Source organism: Seriola lalandi, unplaced genomic scaffold (assembly GCF_002814215.2).
Source record: "Seriola lalandi dorsalis isolate HSWRI2012SDOR001 ecotype SW California unplaced genomic scaffold, Sedor1 jcf7180002055008, whole genome shotgun sequence".
NCBI lineage: Eukaryota > Metazoa > Chordata > Actinopteri > Carangiformes > Carangidae > Seriola > Seriola lalandi.
In genome coordinates, this window is record NW_019525551.1 from 2,024,009 (window position 1) to 2,043,136 (window position 19,128).

At 42.5% G+C, this 19,128-nt stretch overlaps 1 protein-coding gene across 3 annotated transcripts in view; it reads right to left on the bottom strand.

Annotated features, from left to right (window-relative positions):
- bcar1 (BCAR1 scaffold protein, Cas family member) overlaps positions 1–17,219 on the bottom strand; it is a 90,380-nt gene extending 73,161 nt beyond the window's left edge. For 2 of the 3 annotated variants that reach the window (XM_023397397.2, XM_023397395.2), the window contains exon 1: positions 16,733–17,217. In XM_023397397.2, coding sequence (XP_023253165.1) covers positions 16,733–16,744 — 12 coding nt within the window. In that variant the 5' untranslated portion in view covers positions 16,745–17,217. Of the gene's footprint in view, positions 1–16,732 lie in introns of all 3 variants that reach the window. The other variant, XM_087171552.1, reaches the window with a different exon arrangement.
- Between the last annotated feature and the right edge of the window lie 1,909 nt (positions 17,220–19,128).

The following is a 19,128-nucleotide window of genomic DNA, read 5'->3' on the forward strand; positions in this document are numbered from 1 at the left end:
GACAGACAGACTGACAGACAGACACAGACAGACTGACTGACAGACAGACTGACAGACAGAGTACCGACACAGCGTACTGACAGACAGACAGACACAGACAGACAGACCCAGACAGTAGTAGGACAGCTGGCTGCATGCCTGTGTGTGTGCAGCACAGACAGCAGGGCTCAACAGTCCACATGTGTTCCACACACACTCCCACAGTCAGCTGGGAGCTGGGAGCTGGGAGCTGGAACATGGGTCTCTGGACCACTGAGTCCCACAGGAGCAGCTTCTGTTTGCCAGCTGCCTCACTGGCTTCAGATGTGGCAGTGAGGTATAGGAGCTGTTTTCATCTAAGGTGCACCACAGCTACAGCATCACTCTGCACTGAGGACTGTGAGGACTTTCGCTCTTCGCCTGAAATAGTTGTTATTATCCACAATTACAGACGCAGTCTTCAAACTGCAGCAGATGACAGCTGAGCTTCTAGGTGAGCTGTGGGTAGGGGGAGGAGCTAATCCTACACCCTCGCCAATCTATCACAGGGCTGACATATGGAGACAAACCATTCACACCTACAGGTAATTTAGTGTCGCCAGCGAACCTGACCTGCAACTCAACCTTGTGGGGCGTACCTGGAGGAAACCCCACACAGGCACGAGGAGAACATGCAAACCGCACACAGAGAGGCCCTGTCCAGCCAGCAGACCCACAACTACCTTTTCCTGAGGCAACAGCGCTGCCCGTTAAATACACCCAGTACTGAGCGAGCCTGCAGGGACAGATCCACAGTTCTCACTGAACGTATTAACAGGAATGAAATCAAACATTCCTATTTAAGTCTTTATTGCTTGTACGATAGTAAATTAACAGTTGGATGGGTTTATTCTAAGTAAAAATATACAAGGGGCCAGTAAAACTCTGATCTACTGGCCAGTGGAGGGAAAAGAGAGATCAAATCAGGATGTTTATTTTAATAATAATATTTTTTTTTAACTTTAGTTTATTTATATAGCAGCATACTCACTACAATTTGCTGCAATACTTGTGTGCTTTTATTTAAGTATGATCTTTGATGCAGGACTTTTACTTATAATGCAGTATTTTAACATTACTATACTGGTACTTTTACTTAAGTAAAGGATCTGAGGACTTCATCCACCACTGTTTTACTAGCTATGTGTTAATGGTGCACCTTTAGAGTCAGTCTCTGCAGGGACACCTCTGCTCATGTGCGTTACCTAAGGTCTCTCTAAAAGCAGAGAGTGAACATACTTCAATGTGAAAACATCGCAGACACATTAAACTGCTGCTATTCAAACTTATTCACTGAAAATATTATTCAAATTATTTAATCTTTTCACGAACAGTAAAAAAAAGAAGACATTTTCAAGTACAAAATCAGAAAAGGTAAAAAAAAAAAAAAAAGATGGTAATACAAAGGTAAATAAAAGGTGGTCATTTACAACATACATGTCTGGTATCCAGGGAGTCATTATGTTTTTCTTCCATATGTTCATGCAATTACAAAATATGAAATATTAATGACTGAAATGACTGTCAGCCACTCCAGTACAACACACCTGATGACTATGAGAGAGAGGTTTTTGTATCACACGGAAACAGATGGCAATAAGCCTGATTAATAAGTTTTATTTCTGTGAACTACACAGCTGAATCACTCTCATTCACAACTCTCACCGTTTCTCTGTCACCACTGTCATGGATGGAGATTGGTAGCCAGCTACAGTTCTTAATCCTGCCTGCAAAGCTCTGATTGGTTGATTGTGTCTTCAGTCTCTACTGAACACCAGGGGCCAGATGAATAAAACTCAGTGTAGATTCATGACTAAAACTATGTGTACGCACAAAACCAGAAATATTCATACCCATTCTTTTCATCAGAATTATGGAGCCGTGCCTTCGCATGGTTCTGCTTTAGAAATCTCACTCATTGAGAAACTGGGCGCATGTGCAAGAGCGTCATTTCCAAAAAGCACCGTCTGTGCCGCAAGTGATCAGACACAGAGAAGAAAGACGAGAAAGAAGAATATCTGAGGTCCCAGCATGCATCAGTTTACTGTGGTACAGTCACTCTAATGTAAAGTCCTGTTTCACTCTGGACTTCATGTATTGGGACTAGAGTCTTAATGAGGCTCCACAGGCTCCAACACTGTGATGAGTCAATATTCAAATAGTGTGAAACAGTTACAGAATGACTCACAATAAATAATCAGGATATTAAACGATGCTGAAGGAAACACTGACGCTCAAACACGATTTCTGTTTGTGAAATGTAAAATTGTTCTTGCTGTGTAAACTTATAATGATGATAATGAACGAAGCTCCGTGCAGTTGTTTATTTTATTTTATGTTAAATCACGTTTCTTGTCTTATTTTGGATTTTCACTGTGACCTGGATCACTTTGGAAAACTGTGTGTTTATTTGTGGGAAATTGTGTACGCATGGTTTCTGTGTGTACACATCATTTATTCATCTGGCCCCTGGCCCGTTTGAGTCTTCTTCACTGTCGAACTGAGGAAGACAAAGGTGGACAACAGTGCTGATACCATGTGTCCAGCTCTGGTGGAGCTTGTCAGTCAGGACTCACACATCATCTGATTTTGAAATGTGAAGTTGTGAGCTCTGAGGAAGGAGGAAGAGAGGAGACATGAGCAGACAGATGATTGAATAGAAAGATGGAAATGCGTTACGAGGGAATGAGGTAAAAGGGAAGTAGTGAAAGGTGAGTGAAAAAGTGTCTGCAGGGTAATTACATCAAGCGCTCCATCTTTCAGTCTGGGCACAGTAATATCTACCTCCTCACATCATTAATCTCTCTCCATTCTCCTCCATCCATTTACCATTTCATTATCCCCCCACTCGTTCCCTCCTTCCATCTCCTTCTGCTGACCCCTCCCCTCTCTCCTCCTCCCTCCGCTGCCTCCCCACAGAGAGTAAATCACGCAATCAGGCCTGAGGCGGACCCCATCATGACAGAGGCCAGAGGCCAAGCGCAGACAAACCGGGATGAGGTGAGCCCGGCCGGGAGGATGGATAGAGGGAGGGGAAAATGGAGGGAATCAGTGATTGGAGGAGAAAAGGAGACAGAGTTTTACACATGAGATTAGGGCTGTGACCGATTTTCATTATCGATCTGTTTTTTTGATTGTTCAGTTTATTAAAATGCAAGAAAACAGAGAAAAACTGACACAATCTCTGAAAGAAAGATCTCTTTAGTTTACAATGAAACAGGTGATGTTCACATTAGAAGGAGATTATTAATGACTTATCAGAACAGCGTTCATTTTCTGTTGACTGACTAATCAATCAATCAGCTGGGACAGAAACACAATCATATCACAGAAAAACAAGCAGGGAGAGGACAGACGAAGAAGAAGAGAATACATTTACTCTTCAGCTCCTTAATCATTTTATACTCCACACACAGATTCACATGAAAATAAAATAACACAAGAGCTTTTCATTTTCCTTCTAATTAAATGAACCACTCTACTACTCTACTGTATGATGTTCATCTTTGATTCTATAGTTTTGATTAACGTTGTGTGTGTGTGTATGTGTTTTACGACCATCAGTCTCCACTCCTGCATCATGACGTGAGTGACACGTCCGTCTGTATCAGCCCCGCCCACACATGCTCTGTGTGAATGTGTGTGTGTGTGCACGCGCTCAGCAGAGAGGGTGTGTCCTGCAGAGTCTTCAGTGTTTGACAAATATCAGCAAAATAACTGATGATGAAACACACTGAGAATTACACTGATTGCAGAGACAGTGAGGATTAAAAAGTCACTGTAATGCTGCATTTTGCACAAGCACTTAAGGAATGAATCAGGCCGGCATTTGTTTACACTGCACAGCTGCTCCTACAACACTTTTGACCAATGATGCAAACTAATGTCAGATGTCTCAAAAATAAAATATGATGTAATGCTTCCTGCAGTAAGATAGACTTGTGAGAAGTATATGTTTTTCCACATCATATATTTTATCCACGGTTTATGTTTTTGATCATCCTGTCGTTGAGAAATCGTCTCCTGCTTCATGTGTAACAACCTGTTTACTTCCCGCAGGTGAGGAGGAGTTCATCAACGGAGAGCAAAGAAAGATAGATGAGTCATGCTTAGTCATTTTGCATTTGCCTCAGTCCACAGTTTTCTAAGCAGGGAATGTGCGCACAGTTTAGACTCTTAATCAGGGGTCTCAGAATATAGTCTGAACAAACCATGGATGTGTAGTTCAAACGCTAAGAAACACAACTCAGTAAATCTGCTCCGTTTATCTGATGGAACTATATCATCAAGAATCAAATCAAACTGAATCAATTCAGGAGGATCAGTGCCGACACCCTGCTTTACCTTCTACAAGCCATCTGAATTATTCTCTGTGTGCATGGACACAATGTGGATGCTGTGATGATAGATGGAGCAGATAAAGGAGGTGAAGATGAAACCAAAGTCTACGGAAGAGGGACGCACTGATGATGAACGGTCAGACAGATGATGATGATGATGATGACGAGGTAAAGGGAAGAAAGAACAGAGAGACATGAGCAAAGATCACCACACTGCCTCCGTTGTATAATCACCTGTCTAATGTCAGTATGAATAACAAGTTATATGTACAATTTGCTCCATTTATGAAATGATTTATTAATAATTATTAATGAAATTAATCATTAATAATTAGTATTAGTTTCTATCAGGACAAACAGGATTTACTTTATAATTAAAGTAGAAAATCTATGAGTCATCAAGCTTTTTTTTCAATTTACATGAAAAACAAAACAAGAGATTCGCTCCAATAAGACACCCACACACACACACACACACACACACACACACACACACTAAAGCTGCATTTAATGGAGCACACGATATCATAAACTGCCTCATTGCACAAAATGATGTTTATTTGCCAGCAGGGTTTTTTTAGTGTTGTTGATCAATGCCAGTTCACTGTGACGCAGCCCAGCCAGCAGCTTCCCACTGTTCCCAGTCTGAGCTGGGCCAGGCTGAAGAATGCTTGCTGTGATGGACACACACACACACATGAAGCTGATATCTATACCTCCTCAGCCGGTTCAAAACTCTTTCATCTTTCTTCTTTTGTCAAGCATGTTTTTGTTTGTTTTTTAACCAGTGACGTATTTAAGCTGTGTCCGGTGAACATGGTCATAGAGAGAGTTCCAGTCTGGATTAACTCTTTCATTCAGCTATGCTACTGTAGCATTGTTTACACCAGGGACCAGCTGATTGCACTGACGCCAGCCAGCGTGGCGAACAGAACAACGGACACCCCCTTAGAGATCTGGATGGAGCAATTTCCCAGCAGAGGATCAATAAAGTTTGTTTGATTCTGATTATTCTCATAGCAACACAAGCAAACTGCAGCATCACATGACCACTGACATCATGCAGACTACAGATAGTGGTTCTACTAAAGGGTAAAATGACACAGGAACACACAGACAGTGCAGTGACAGAGACTCATGTCTCCTGATGAGGATCGTAGGTTTCAGAGAGACCAGACTAGTTTGGATCAGCACCTCTGATGCTAAACTGAACATATAGCCCACATGTCCATCAATCAATAAAGCTGTGTACCAGCATACTGACTGATCAATACTTAACCATTTTTGGCTAATGGAGGCACAGATAACACCACAATATACACTACAAACTAGAAACAAGCCTTATACTGTGAGTCTGAAGATCAAACTATAATTCAAATCAGAGTCTGATGGATTTTTAAGACCAGGACTGATGAGGTTGAGATTTTTAAAAATCCAATAACAATAGATCATCTGATTTTAAGAACTACTTCCTAAACATTGATTTCTTTAAGACTTATAAACCTGGATATGAAGTGAATGTGTAAAGATTTACTACATCATGGAGACTATTCTAAACGTACTCGCAGCATTTAAGATGACGCAGCATATCTGTGATCAGCTGATGATGTGATTTATGGGTCAGAGTGAAGTTCACAGTCAAACTGCATAATAAGTCAGTATTATGAGTTACTGTCTTCTCATCTACTGATAAGACATGAAAAAAATCAATCACCCAGAGACAGCAGAGCATCATGGTCCTGCAGATGTGGAGGGTTTGACCACTGCTACTGTCCATGGTGATGGACAGGTCTCAGTGCAGGCCTCCCTCACCCCGCAGGAACACAAGCTCAGGCGCGTCCAAGTTAAAGCTCCATACAGTCTGTCCATGTGTTGTTTGATTATAGATCAGCTCTAGCTTCTATATTAATACTGTGAAAGTATCAAAGCCTCAGTCCACAGAGAAATGCACACAGCCTGTATTCAGAAACTGAGCCTTAAAACCAGCCGTCAGGACTTCTGGAACTTTGTGATGTCACATCAAAGCAGTCACCAAGCCCCACCCAGCTTGACCCACCATTCAACCTTGCAGGATTTGGTTTCTCTAAGTAATTACCTAAAATCTGCTTTATTTTTATTCGGTCAGTCAGTGAGCCAATCAGAGAAGCTCTGACCTGTTGTCACTACAGCTCCAGAGAGAAGCCTGAGAGAGGAGATGTAAAACTACACTGAGATGGTTTTTGGTTCTTAAACCACAAATATTTCTTCTTATGGGTCAGCACTTCAAATAAAACACAGAAGAAGAAGGAAATATGGAGCTTTAAAATTCTGTCATTCACCAACAGATGTCAGCACAGCCAGCAGTGATGCATCGTTTCAGCTGAGTGAGTGAAGAGGAGAGTGAGAGTGTGGTCCTGACTCCTGGGCTGGAAGGAGACCAGGAGGCTCCACAGCTGAGCCTGGTGGACGCTCTGCTGCTGGTCTACTCTACCAAAGATGCTTCAGGAAACACAGAGTAACAGTCTCACACAAACACACAAGACATCTGTGCACAGAATAAACATCCTGAAGTGATACTGCTGCAGTGTGTGTTGTGCTGTGCGGACTGCAGTTGACCACTGAGGCGTGCTCAGCAAACAGCTCACACACTGCCGACTTAACACACACACAAAGTTTACACAGTGTGTGAAATGCGCTGATAACGCCTCCACCTCTCCACCTCTGTGCTCACACTCTGAAGTACCAGGGAGGTGTCAACTGCATCAGCTCATCAGTACAGCTGCTCACCGGAATATTTATACACATTTATATATCATTTATATATCATATTTACATACTGTAAGGAAACGCCTCGTTGGGGGTCCAGACATTACTTCCTGGTCCTATTGACGTCAATACGTCTCTTGGTGCTGCCCACCTGCAAGCTTGGCACGTCCCCACAGAAGGCGCAGCACATAACTACTTATAATGAAGAGTTTTCTTTAGTTTTGTAGCCATGCTGAAACACAATGTTCTCATTTGCCTGGAGAAATTTACTTTTTTTTCCACAGTTCTCCAAACATTATAGTGTGAGCCGGCACTTCAAGGAGGACGCTTCATTTTCACAACGGTCACTCTGCATTGTTACTGTGGATTTACGATGCTTAACCACGTTAGTGCAACCTGATCCCGTTAGTAAGAAGCAGCAGCAAAGATATAAATGATTAAACGTTTGTCACTGTTGACCTGCTGTACCTGGTTAGCTCAAATTAATTATCCATAATCTAACCATTCTTACTTTTTCAGTAACCATGCGCACAAAAGTTTAATTGATTCAGATTTACCGGCATCGCAAACCAGCAGGAGGTGAAGCGGTGGACCTGTCACTGCCTGTCAGTTCCTCCATTTTTTTTACATTCCTCTATTCCGGAAGTGTCCATACATAAAAACTCAAAAAGGGTTTCTCATAAAAGTATTCCAAGTTCTGAATATTGTCGTCTGAAATCTTTGCAGGCTGTCCGGCATCTTGATTTGCAACACTCTTCATATTTCTCCCTCCTTCCGGCTGCCTGACAGTGGGTGCGCTTGTTTTCTGCTCCAGTCCAGCTTGTGAAGGTGGGGCGGGTCTGTCATGTTCTGGTTCAGGATCAGACTCTTGCCCAAAACGATATAGCAGAACCAAACCATGACCGTTTGTTTAAATCTATTTTCAGTCGACACCAAGAATGAAATGATGAACACAAAAAATGGCCATAATAGGTGCTCTTTAATATAATTAGAGAGGTCGATAGAGCTGATAGTGGGGGCCACTAACGATGGTTGTCAACTAAAAAATAAGAGGTTTTCATGATGTCAACCAATCACAGACTGTTTACAGACACATCACTGTCTTGACCAAAAAATCAACACTCCATAAGACTCAGCATTCCACTTCTCAGACATGTCAGTCTTCATCAGATCAGAAATATCTTCAAAGAAACAAAACACTCTTCTTTGAAGATCACAGTTTCACATGATGTTTCCATTGTTAGCAGGATGTTGTCTGTGTATGTTTCAGACAATACACTGCTGAAGATCATTTTAGATTGTAGCTTGGCGATCATGTAAACTCAGGAAGTGCAGTAGATGCTTTCACATGTAAAACCTTCACAGTAAACAAGTCCGGGTCAAACCCTGGACCCTGTGTGCTCTTGAGGATGTGGAACCACTGTAAACAACTTTCAGTGGAAAGTAGCTAAATCCGCTTAGATAAATCCTAAATGTTGTTGGATGACAAAATGTGCTAATTAGCTGAATTCACAATAAAATTTACACGTTTTTCTTCCTCTGTTGTCAGACAACGGAACAAGTTTGAGTTTTATAAAAAAAACTAGAATCACTTCCTGGTGGTTTTCTGCCTTCTCCACTCAGACTAGTTTCAGGTCACATCCCTATTTATCCAGAGTCATATAGAATGAAACATTTGTGTGAAGCTTTGTCATAATTACTGCGTTAATTCTTGAGTAATGGCCAAAAAGTGTTTTCTGTGTGTGTCACAGTGAACTTGACCTTTGACCTTCAGCCACCAAAATCTAATCAGTTTTTCCCTGAGTCCAAGTGGACATTTGTGCCAAATTTGAAGAAGTTCCTTCAAGGCGTTACTGAGATATCGTGTCCAAAAAATGGGGCGGCCGGACAGATGGACTTTATGTACGGTCGGACAATATGCCTCTGGCTCTGACTGTCGCTGGCGCAGAGGAATTAAAGGTCACTAAAGGGTTTGAAAAGTTGGCTAACGTAGTGACAAAGGCGCTAAGTTGGCAACACTGCTTGTTCACGCAAAATTATTTGGAAACGGCCAATGGGAAAACCCCAGCACTCAGCTGGCCGACCAATGGTGTAACTTCATCACTCAGTTTGTCAGCAAATGATATTTACAGTACAGGGGTGCAGCCAACAACTGACACACCTCAAACACTTATTTTTATAGTTCATCAGTACATCAGACAGATCATCAAACTGTGATGGATGTTTATGATGGAGAGTCTGGGTCAGCTTCAGTTTCTCTCTGACATTTGTCTGACTGACCTGCGGGTTTCTACTGTTCAGTCACAAACTCAAATTTGGTTCACAATTTAATACAGTGTTATTATTACTGATAGGGATGACAGGAGAAACTACAACATAAAAGTCAGGGTGAAATAAATAAGAATTGTCTAAATAGAAATAAAAGTGACAAAAATATGAACTGAAATAACTGAAAATGTTTTTTACTGCTTGTATTGTTTTCTCTACTGTTTCTGTTTCTGCTGAACCAGACACACTGTACGGGACCATGAGGCTGGACAGAGCTGAGCCGAGTGCTAGTATCAGCTAATAAACAACACATACTGATGGAGTCTTATCAACAGCATCTCACTCTCATGCTGCTCTCATGCAGCCTAATGATTTTTACCTGTTCTTATATCACAACACACACACACACACACACACACACACACACACACACACAGCTCCCTATGTGTGACTGTCACACTCAGCAGACCCTCCTGTTGCCCCTAGCAACTCCCTGCCAAGAATATGGAGAGCTGGGGGAAATTGAGATGTAAGGTGTGTGTGTGTGTGTGTGTGTGTGTGTGTGTGTGTGTGTGTGTGTGTGTGTGTGTGTGTGTGTGTTGGGGGGGGTGTGTTGTGAGGAGGAGGCTGAAAGAGGAATTAATGGACAAAAGCCTGACACACACACACACGTATCATGGATGCATGACTGTAAGAACACATCATTCTTCATGAAATTTTAAAACAGAATTTATAAATTCATGTGTCCACTTAGAGATCTCACACACACACACACACACGCACACACACACACACACAGGCAGCAAACAGGTAAACACACACACTGAAATAATCCACACACCATCCAATCATTCCTGGTTACCGTATGTAGGAGTGCATCATCTTTCACTTCCTGGGACTTATTTATTTTTATTATTATTTGTATATACTGAATATATGTGTAGTAGTTCTCATTAGTTATGGAAGAACACTAATGTTACAACATACACTGCTGTTAAGGGAACACTTTACACACAACAAATTACACATGGAATCTTGATGAACGAATTATTCAAGTTGAAAATCTACAATGTACATTGTATAATCTGCAAAATGACGTAACAATGGTCGATGGAAACTAAAATCATTGAGGTCTGGATTCACAATCACACCTAAAATCAAAGTAATATTTTTTAAATTTTGATCCGACTTGAATTTCATCACAGCAACTCATAATGTGTGTAGTGTGTATGGCCCCGTGTGCCTGTATACACCCCCTTTACGTCTGGACATGCAGACCTGGATGAGGGCGTCAGTGAGCTCCTGGACAGTCTGTGGCGGTGCTTGGTGGCATCAGATGCACCGATACATAACGTCCTATAGGTGCTCAGTGGATTTAGGTCAGGGGAACGTGAGGGCCAGTCAATGGCATCAATGCCTTCATCATCCAGGAACTGCCCACACACTCTGGCCACATGAGGCCGGGCGTTGTCCTGCACCAGGAGGAACCCAGGGCCACTGCACCAGCATCAGGTCTGACAATCACTCTGAGGATTTCATCCCTGTACCTAACAGCAGTCAGGGTACTGCTGTTAGGTACTGGTATGAAATCTTCAGAGTGTCTGCCTCCCCAGACCATCACTGACCCACTTCCACTGCCGTCGTGCTGGATGATGTAACAGGCAGCATAACGTTCATCACGGCGTCTCCAGACTCTTTCACGCCTGTCACATGTGCTCAGTGTGAACCTGCTCTCATCTGAGAAGAGAACGGGACGCCAATGGCGGACCTGCCAGTTTTGGTGTTCTCTGGCATACACCAATCGAGCAGCACAGTAATGGGCTGAGCACAGGTCCCACCATAGGACGCCAGACCCTCATGCCACCCTCATGGAGTCTGATTCTGACAGTTTGGTCAGAAACATGCACACCAGTATCCTGCTGGAGGTCATGTTGTAGGGCTCTGGCAGTGCTCCTCCTGTTCCTCCCTGCACAAAGGAGCAGGTACCGGTCCTGCTGCTGGGTTGATGCTCTTCTTCAGCCCTGTCCAGCTGCTCTCCTCGTGTAACGGCCGGTCTCCTGGTATCTCCTCCATGCTCTTGAGACTGTGCTGGGAGACACAGCAACCCTTCCTGCGACTGCACATATGGATGTGCCATCCTGGAGGAGCTGGACTACCTGTGCAACCTGACTGGGCTGCAGGTACCGCCTCATGCTACCAGCTACAACTAGAGAAGAATCAGTCAGGAAGGATCAGGAGAGAGCAACTGTTTGTTGCCACCACATGGTAGCATGAGGTACAGACACCAGTGATGGACTGGGATACTGACAGTGATACATTTCATGTTATTCCATGTTACTGTTGCTTATGACTACACGTTTTCCATCAGTTTTAAGGATTTTATATACAGATAAAAAGATACGGTCATTGTTAGCATGAGACGTGTATATGCACATTAATTAATGTGTCTGTGAGCTTGTACTAACACCTTGTGTTGTACTCTGAGCTTGTGAAAATCAGGCTGCTCTCTTGAAATTCTATATATATCTGACCCATCCCTGCTCTCTGCTGCTGCTACAGTGTGTGTATGTGTGTGTGTGTGTGTGTGTGTGTGTGTGTGTGTGTGTGAAGAACAACACTCAGTGGAAAAGCCTCCAGCCACAGTCTGAAGAAGAACAATCAAATAGTCTGAAATTCACACCCTATTCTTTTCTTGTGTGATCAGCACATCAGCCACGCTCAGTTTAACATAATTCAAAAACCTGAGCGTGCACACACACACACGTACACACACACTGTTTCTAGGAACAGACCTGTGATCAACGTCATGGAAAGCAAGGTGAAAGAGTGTGTGTGTGTGTGTGTGTGTGTGTGTGTGTGTGTGTGTCATTGACCAGGTGGGAGGGATCATGGAAACGGTTGCTGTGGAAACTGGGAAGTCACTGGCTGATGCTGCAGGTATGATGATGTCACTGATGATGTCAATAAGAATAATACCTGTGCAGTACAAATAAAGCACACCACGCACTTCCTTTCCACAGCAAACACACAGAGTACACACACACATGCTGCTGAGCCAGCGCTATCACCACCATGAAATCCTGTTTGTAAGTCCAACATTCACAGACATGAGTCTGTAACATCATACAAATATATGAATAAACTGTGTGAATCCCAGATGATTAAAATCAAAACAGCCAAGACTAGACCTGCAGTGATTGGTCACACACTCCATCAGTCAGAATATTATTCAGCAGCGTGAAAGCGGTGGCTGCCGTTGCTGAACTGCTGTGTAGAAGCACGCATGTGTGTGATAGACTGTAGATAAAGAAGGACGTGGCCTCTGTGACACCACCTACAAGTTTCTGAAGAGCGGTTTTGAAGCTCAGAGTGAGCTGCTCCACTGTCGCCATCTTGGCAGTTTCTGACTCCGCCCCTAACTCCCAGCTGATCTAAAAATGGTCAAAGAGGAGGGAAGTGTGTGGAGACTAAGGTGCATGTCAGTTTGTGACAAGCATACACTCATTCACCTGTCACTCAAAGAGGCCACGCCCTCAATTCTCCATAACTTTAAGCCTGAATAAAATGTAAACAGGTGAGTTATATAAACAGGTGTCATGAACGAGAAAATTAGCTTTACAGACCAAAACAGTTTTTGTACCAGGCTGTAAACATGTTTATTTCTGCTGTAAAGTTGGACATTTTAACATGGGAGTCTATGGGGACTGACTCACTGTTGGAGCCAGACTCTAGTGGTCAATAGAGGAACTGCAGTTCACTTCAGTGTTGGCTTCATGTTTCAGCCCTGGTGGTTGGTGCTTGGTGTATGCGTTCACACTAGCTGTGTCTCTGCTGCTGCAGCTCTGTCTCTCTATATAGAGTTTACAGGTTATTTGAATGTTGGATTTCTCTTCATTATAAATTAATTTCTGATTTATATTTGACAGAAAAAGTCACTAAAATGTCACTGTCTCTACATGCAGCTGCTACGTGTGTGTCATGTTCAGATTCCGTCTAGACATTGAAATTATAGTGAAAGGAGTCAGTTGCATGTTATGTTAGTGGTATGATGTCACTGACATCAACAGGTTTTGCTGGGAGAAGCATCACATGTGAAAAATAGGCTGAAGCTCTAGATCACGTGACACAGCTGCAAGGTGTCAGACAGGCAATGTGTGTGATTTAACCCGTTATGTGTGCCAAAATGAAAAGACGTTCCTCAACCGCCATGCACACACCACACATCCAGTGTGTTCACGCTCTACATTTTGCTAAAGATTATTATCATTATTCTATTAGATGATATTTATTATAAATGATGCTGCCACTGCTCTGCAGTAAATTGCTCACAGCTCATCAGACACAAGTGGCTCCATTAGTCCATTTATAAACAAACATAATATCATGTTACTCACATCATATTAATGGAATATAGTCAGCACAGGTTAATAAGGTGGGCTACTTTTTAATTAGCCAGAACGTGTCATAACGACAAACGTCAGTTAAGCTGGTTCACATAAAATATAACCGGTTTAAACTCAAACACTAAAACAAAATGGTGAACCAACCAGCCATTAAAATCCATGGAGCCATGGCTAAAGAAGCATAGCTAAAAAAAACATGAAAGCCTCTGCAGTCGTTTCTGCAGAGGCTTTCATGTTGTGTAAAAGATTTCTCAGAACAGGAGCCAATCAGTGAACAGTATCAGATCAAAAAAGCTTGAATGGGACATCTTCAGTATAATCAAAGACCAATCAGCATCTTCACCTTCTACTGCCATTCAACTGATGCTGGAGTGAAACTGGGGGGCTGGGCCTTGAAGAACTCTTTGGATGAATTGGACTCAGGCTGACTGAGGTTCTCTTGAAAAGTGAAAGTGAACATTGAACTACTGGGATTTTACAGAAATAGCTCGAGAGGCACCAGCTGAACATTTGGTACCATGTGTTCTTTCACACTGCTTTGGAGAATGCAGACCTACTTGTGTCCTCCCTGCTGAGATGTGCAGCCTGTCTGTCTGACAGAAGAGAGTTCACTGCCTGTCTCTTCTTTAGTGAAAACATCCACACACACACACACACACACACACACACACACACACACACACACACACACACACACACGCACACACACACTACAGGCATCCAATACACTTTGAGTGCATCACTTTCATCATCACAGTTTCTACCTTTGTGTTATACAACCCCCCACCCCACTGTGTGGCAGGAACACACATGCTCAACACGCACACACACACACGGATCTGAATCTCCGGCGTGTCTCGTCAAATAGCAGGAGGCAGCAGGTCCATGTATGGGTGCCAAGTTTAGCAGATCAGAGAACATCCTGCCTCAGTGAGAGGGCGAACCCCCCCGAGAGGTGGAAACACCTCTAATGCACATTACCAGAGATGACAGCCGTGCCGATGAGGAGCCACATGTACAAGTCCTCTGCAGCACCGCTCTCCGTCCACGAACCATCAGTCAAACAGCTGTTTAGGAGACACAGGACTATGTTGTCATGTGACCACTCCCCCCTGCTGCCGTGTGGGAGCTGCAGCTCTGAGGAATTATACAAAAACTTTCTGAGAGTATCATCAGCCACAGGTTCGTGAGAGGCTTCCTGCCAGGAGAGCAGCAACCATCACAGCTGGCTCTGATAGGCTGACACAATATGTTCAAGACTTAATATCTTTAACATGGGACTACACACACTGATATTAGATAAGAGTGAATATTGTGATATTTCCTGCCAGATATTTTTCTTAGAAAAGGAGCTATTTGTAAGTTTTGCTATTGCTAGAAGAAACTTTGTGAGCTCAGCATCAAACTTCATTCCTTTATTAAATAAAGGAATGAAACCAATTGTTTTTTTATTGACTGTTTTACATTGTTTTATGAACGAACAAATGTTTGACTGTTTTATATTGTTGTTATGAAACAAATTCTTTGTATGTATCCAGGGCTCTGAGACCTCGGTCCCAATGGATTCCCCTGTGTAAATAAAGGTTAATCATAAAAAATAATATTTACCAACAGCTGTCTCCACAGAGGGAAACAAACACTCTTGTTTTGCTTCTATTTTTACCACTTTTTTTCCTCTACTGAAGTTAGCATGCTAACCAGCTAGCTCCAGTGTGTGTTAATCATTAACAGTGCACAGTGTTTTGTTAAGCTTATCAGTATGGGGAAATAAAGTACTAAAGAACAGTTGGCTCAGTGTGAACGTTAGTGTGTGTTTCATATGTGGATGATTCACTTGTCATTTACAAATCTTCTAAAACTGAAACTACATGCCAACACTTGTTGAAGGTGTTTTTCCTACAAACCTGCAAAAATATTTCTCTTTAAATTTCCAAATACTGACAGAACATTTCAAGACAGCTTTAAAAGCCTGCAGCACAAAGAAGTGCAGACTCTTGTGAATTCAATGTGAAATTCCAATGGAAAAACTGTAGCATTGGCAATGAATCAGGACATGATTAAGCAGAGTTTCATGAGTTTCATGCATGTGCATAAACCCATGACACCTACAGCTCAAACTAAACTGCACATATGATGATCTGACAGTGAAATTACATGTATTATTATCCTCAACCATGAAGACATCATCAGTTATCATGATGTCCTTTTCCATTTGTGGCGTACACAGACTGGCAAGGCTGACACACACACACACACACACACACACACACACACACACACACACACACACACACACATTAGAGCCTCCAGGCACAGTTAGTGAAACAGATCCTCAGGAATGTGATAAAGAACAACACAACAAGCTCCATCAAGACCATTTCCATCAGCAGCAGCCAAGCAGCACAGATATTGATCCATCCCCTCAACACACACCAGCAGCAACATCAACTGTCTGAGTAAGTTGACAGGCCAGGCCTGCCCAGAATAGCTATGGCACCACAGAGTCGGTATGTGGCCTTAAATCAAAGAGCACTCACAGACCTGCAACATTAACGTCCATGATGTTACACTGAACCATTTCAGTCAGTTCCTCCAGTAAATCTCACTTATTCATGATAAAACCAAACCACGATTAGCACCGAATATAAGGTTCAGTTTAGACCTGGCTGCTGAGTCAGTGGCACACAGGCTCACAGCTGCTGTGAAAGTTGACATTTTAATAATGGAAGTGCTGCTCGGTGTAGGACTGGGTGTGTGCTGGATTAGAAATGAGCTGGCTTAGTGTGTGATGTCCTGCTCTGGCATGTAGAGGAATCAAGCACATAGGGAGAGACAGGCTGGGGGACAGACAGGCTGAGAACCAGAGGGACAGACAGGCAGAGGGACAGACAGGCAGAGAACCAGAGGGACAGACAGGCAGTGACAGTATGTCCTGAGCCTTGGGGCTGGCATACTTACAGGGACAGACATCTTGCTGGTGCTGTCTCTCTCCTGGTCTCCTGGCTCTCACACGGTGGTCTTCTTCTTCTCCTTCTTTTCCTTCTCTTCCTCCTTCTTCTTCTTCTTTCCAGTCGTTACTTTCCAAACAGGACGAGGTTTTTAAATCACGGCTCCTCCGATGTCAGTCCTCCATCGTCCATAGTTTCCACCCCGCGGGGAACATCCAGCTGTAGACAGCGGGTCGGGTTGAGTTACAGTGTGACTGTGAGTGGATGTGTCTGCAGCAGAGGCAGCAGGGTTTACGGCAGCAGCAGCAGCAGCAGTGCGCCGCCTCTGTGTCCAGCAGACCCGACGCTCTCTCCTTCGTCCTCCGCCGCCGACTCCTTCTCTCAGCCGTGCGGTAAGAAGCTTCAACAAACGCGTTAACGATGCAGCGATAATCCGGGAGGTCGAGCGGCTTCCAGCGTCAGTGACAGGTCTGTGCCGTCAGTGAACGGGAGGACAGCTCCACCTCTGCCGCTGTCTGCTGCCGTCCGCCCGCAGGCACGAGCCAGTCCAGCCTTAAAGGGGCCGCCGCACCACGAACCCAGTAATTCCAATAATTCCAGTAATTCCAGTAATTCCCATTCCTTATCATTTAAAAAATGCACAGAAGGAGCACTTTCAATATTAAATAAATACGTAAATAAATCAATACAGATATGAAATAAATCCTGAAATAAATAAATTAGGTAATAAATGTATACATATATAAATAAATGTACATTTAAATATATAAGGGAGTCAATAAGTAAATAGCTTAATTAATTAATAAATAAATTGCTTTTTATTTTATTTCACATTTATTAATTTCTGGAGACTTTTATTTCCAAATGCCACATTTATTTTCCAGCTCCTTTTACTTCCATCTGTTATATTCAAATAAGGGGGCGTAGTTAGGCTATCTCACAGATTCAGACCAAATAAAAAGCTATTTATTTATTTATTTATTGACAATATAGTCTATAATTATTTTCATTATTTGCACGACACAGAAATAAGTGTTCAGTCAGTGAAAGTAGTAACTGCGGCAATAATATTCAGCACCCACAGACTACTTTGTTTCTGACCCAGCTGATTTGTTTTTCTGTCACTGATCTCTGCAATGAACTTGATGAACACAATGTTATTATTATTATAAATAGAAATTGTCTTCAAACTAGAACAATTGGCAACTGAACTGAATAATCCTGTTTGAAATACGACTAAAATAATAATAACTCTAACGTGTCCACAGTGAGAAGGTGGATCAGAGATCGCATTAGATCGTCATCTAAACTTATCCTGTTTCAAAGAGTTTATTTCTGAGCGCCTCAGCTGATGTAATGACTCTTCCAACTCTGAAATTATTTTGCACTTTGCTCCAAACCTATCCACTGCTCAGCACTTCCTCTATATGCTGTTATAAGTATTGATGTCACTGTATGTTATTTTTATTATTATTCCAGCTCATTTTACATCAATGTTTTTAATGTTTTAATTTTACATCAGTGTTTTTAACATGTTTCTATGTTCATCTTATCTCTTCTCATGTGAAGCACTTGGTGCATGTCATTTCTTTGTAGTAAAGCACTTTGTGCTACATTTCTTCTATGACAAATAAGGTTATTATTATGATTATTATATTATCATTCTTGTAGCTCTCCTATATTTTAGTTATTTTTCCCATGTTTAAAAAAAAAAGTTCATTCTGACCTTGACTGCTGAGTTTTCAACCAGACACTAGATGATGGTGACTGAATCCAGACTTTACTGTGTCCCTTTAAAAACCCACAAGATTACGTCGTAGATAATGAGATGTGTTTTTAATTTAATGCATGTCTCTTACTCTGATCAAATGTGTGCAGAATAAACAGGACCCCCCCCCCCCCCCACACACACACACACACACACACACACACACACACACACACAATGATCCATGGTTTTAATGAGACTAAAACCCTGATCCTCTGTGCTGCAACAGAGCACGCACACGAGTAGAGATGGTTTGAGATATCACATGTCTATAAATAATTACAGCTCCATGTTAAAGTGATCTGCCCTCTGGCTATCATGTAAATAAAATAAAACATGAGAGGCTGCTGATGTACACGGCTCCTTCTAGTTCTGATCTGGTCCGCAGCAGATCGACTGAGTCCATCATCATTTGAGATTACCTCATGGCTGCTGTGGGGAATCATTACAGTGAACTGCCTCTGCTGAGATGTTTTGATTGAAGTGGAGCTTTATCATCTCATGATGATGTAAACGCTGTTTCAGCCTCCTCCATCCTGACAAGAAGAAAATTAGAGACACACACACACACACACACACACACACACAGATAGTGGGATTTTTATGGCATAGGTCTGACAGGAGATTATCCTCACACA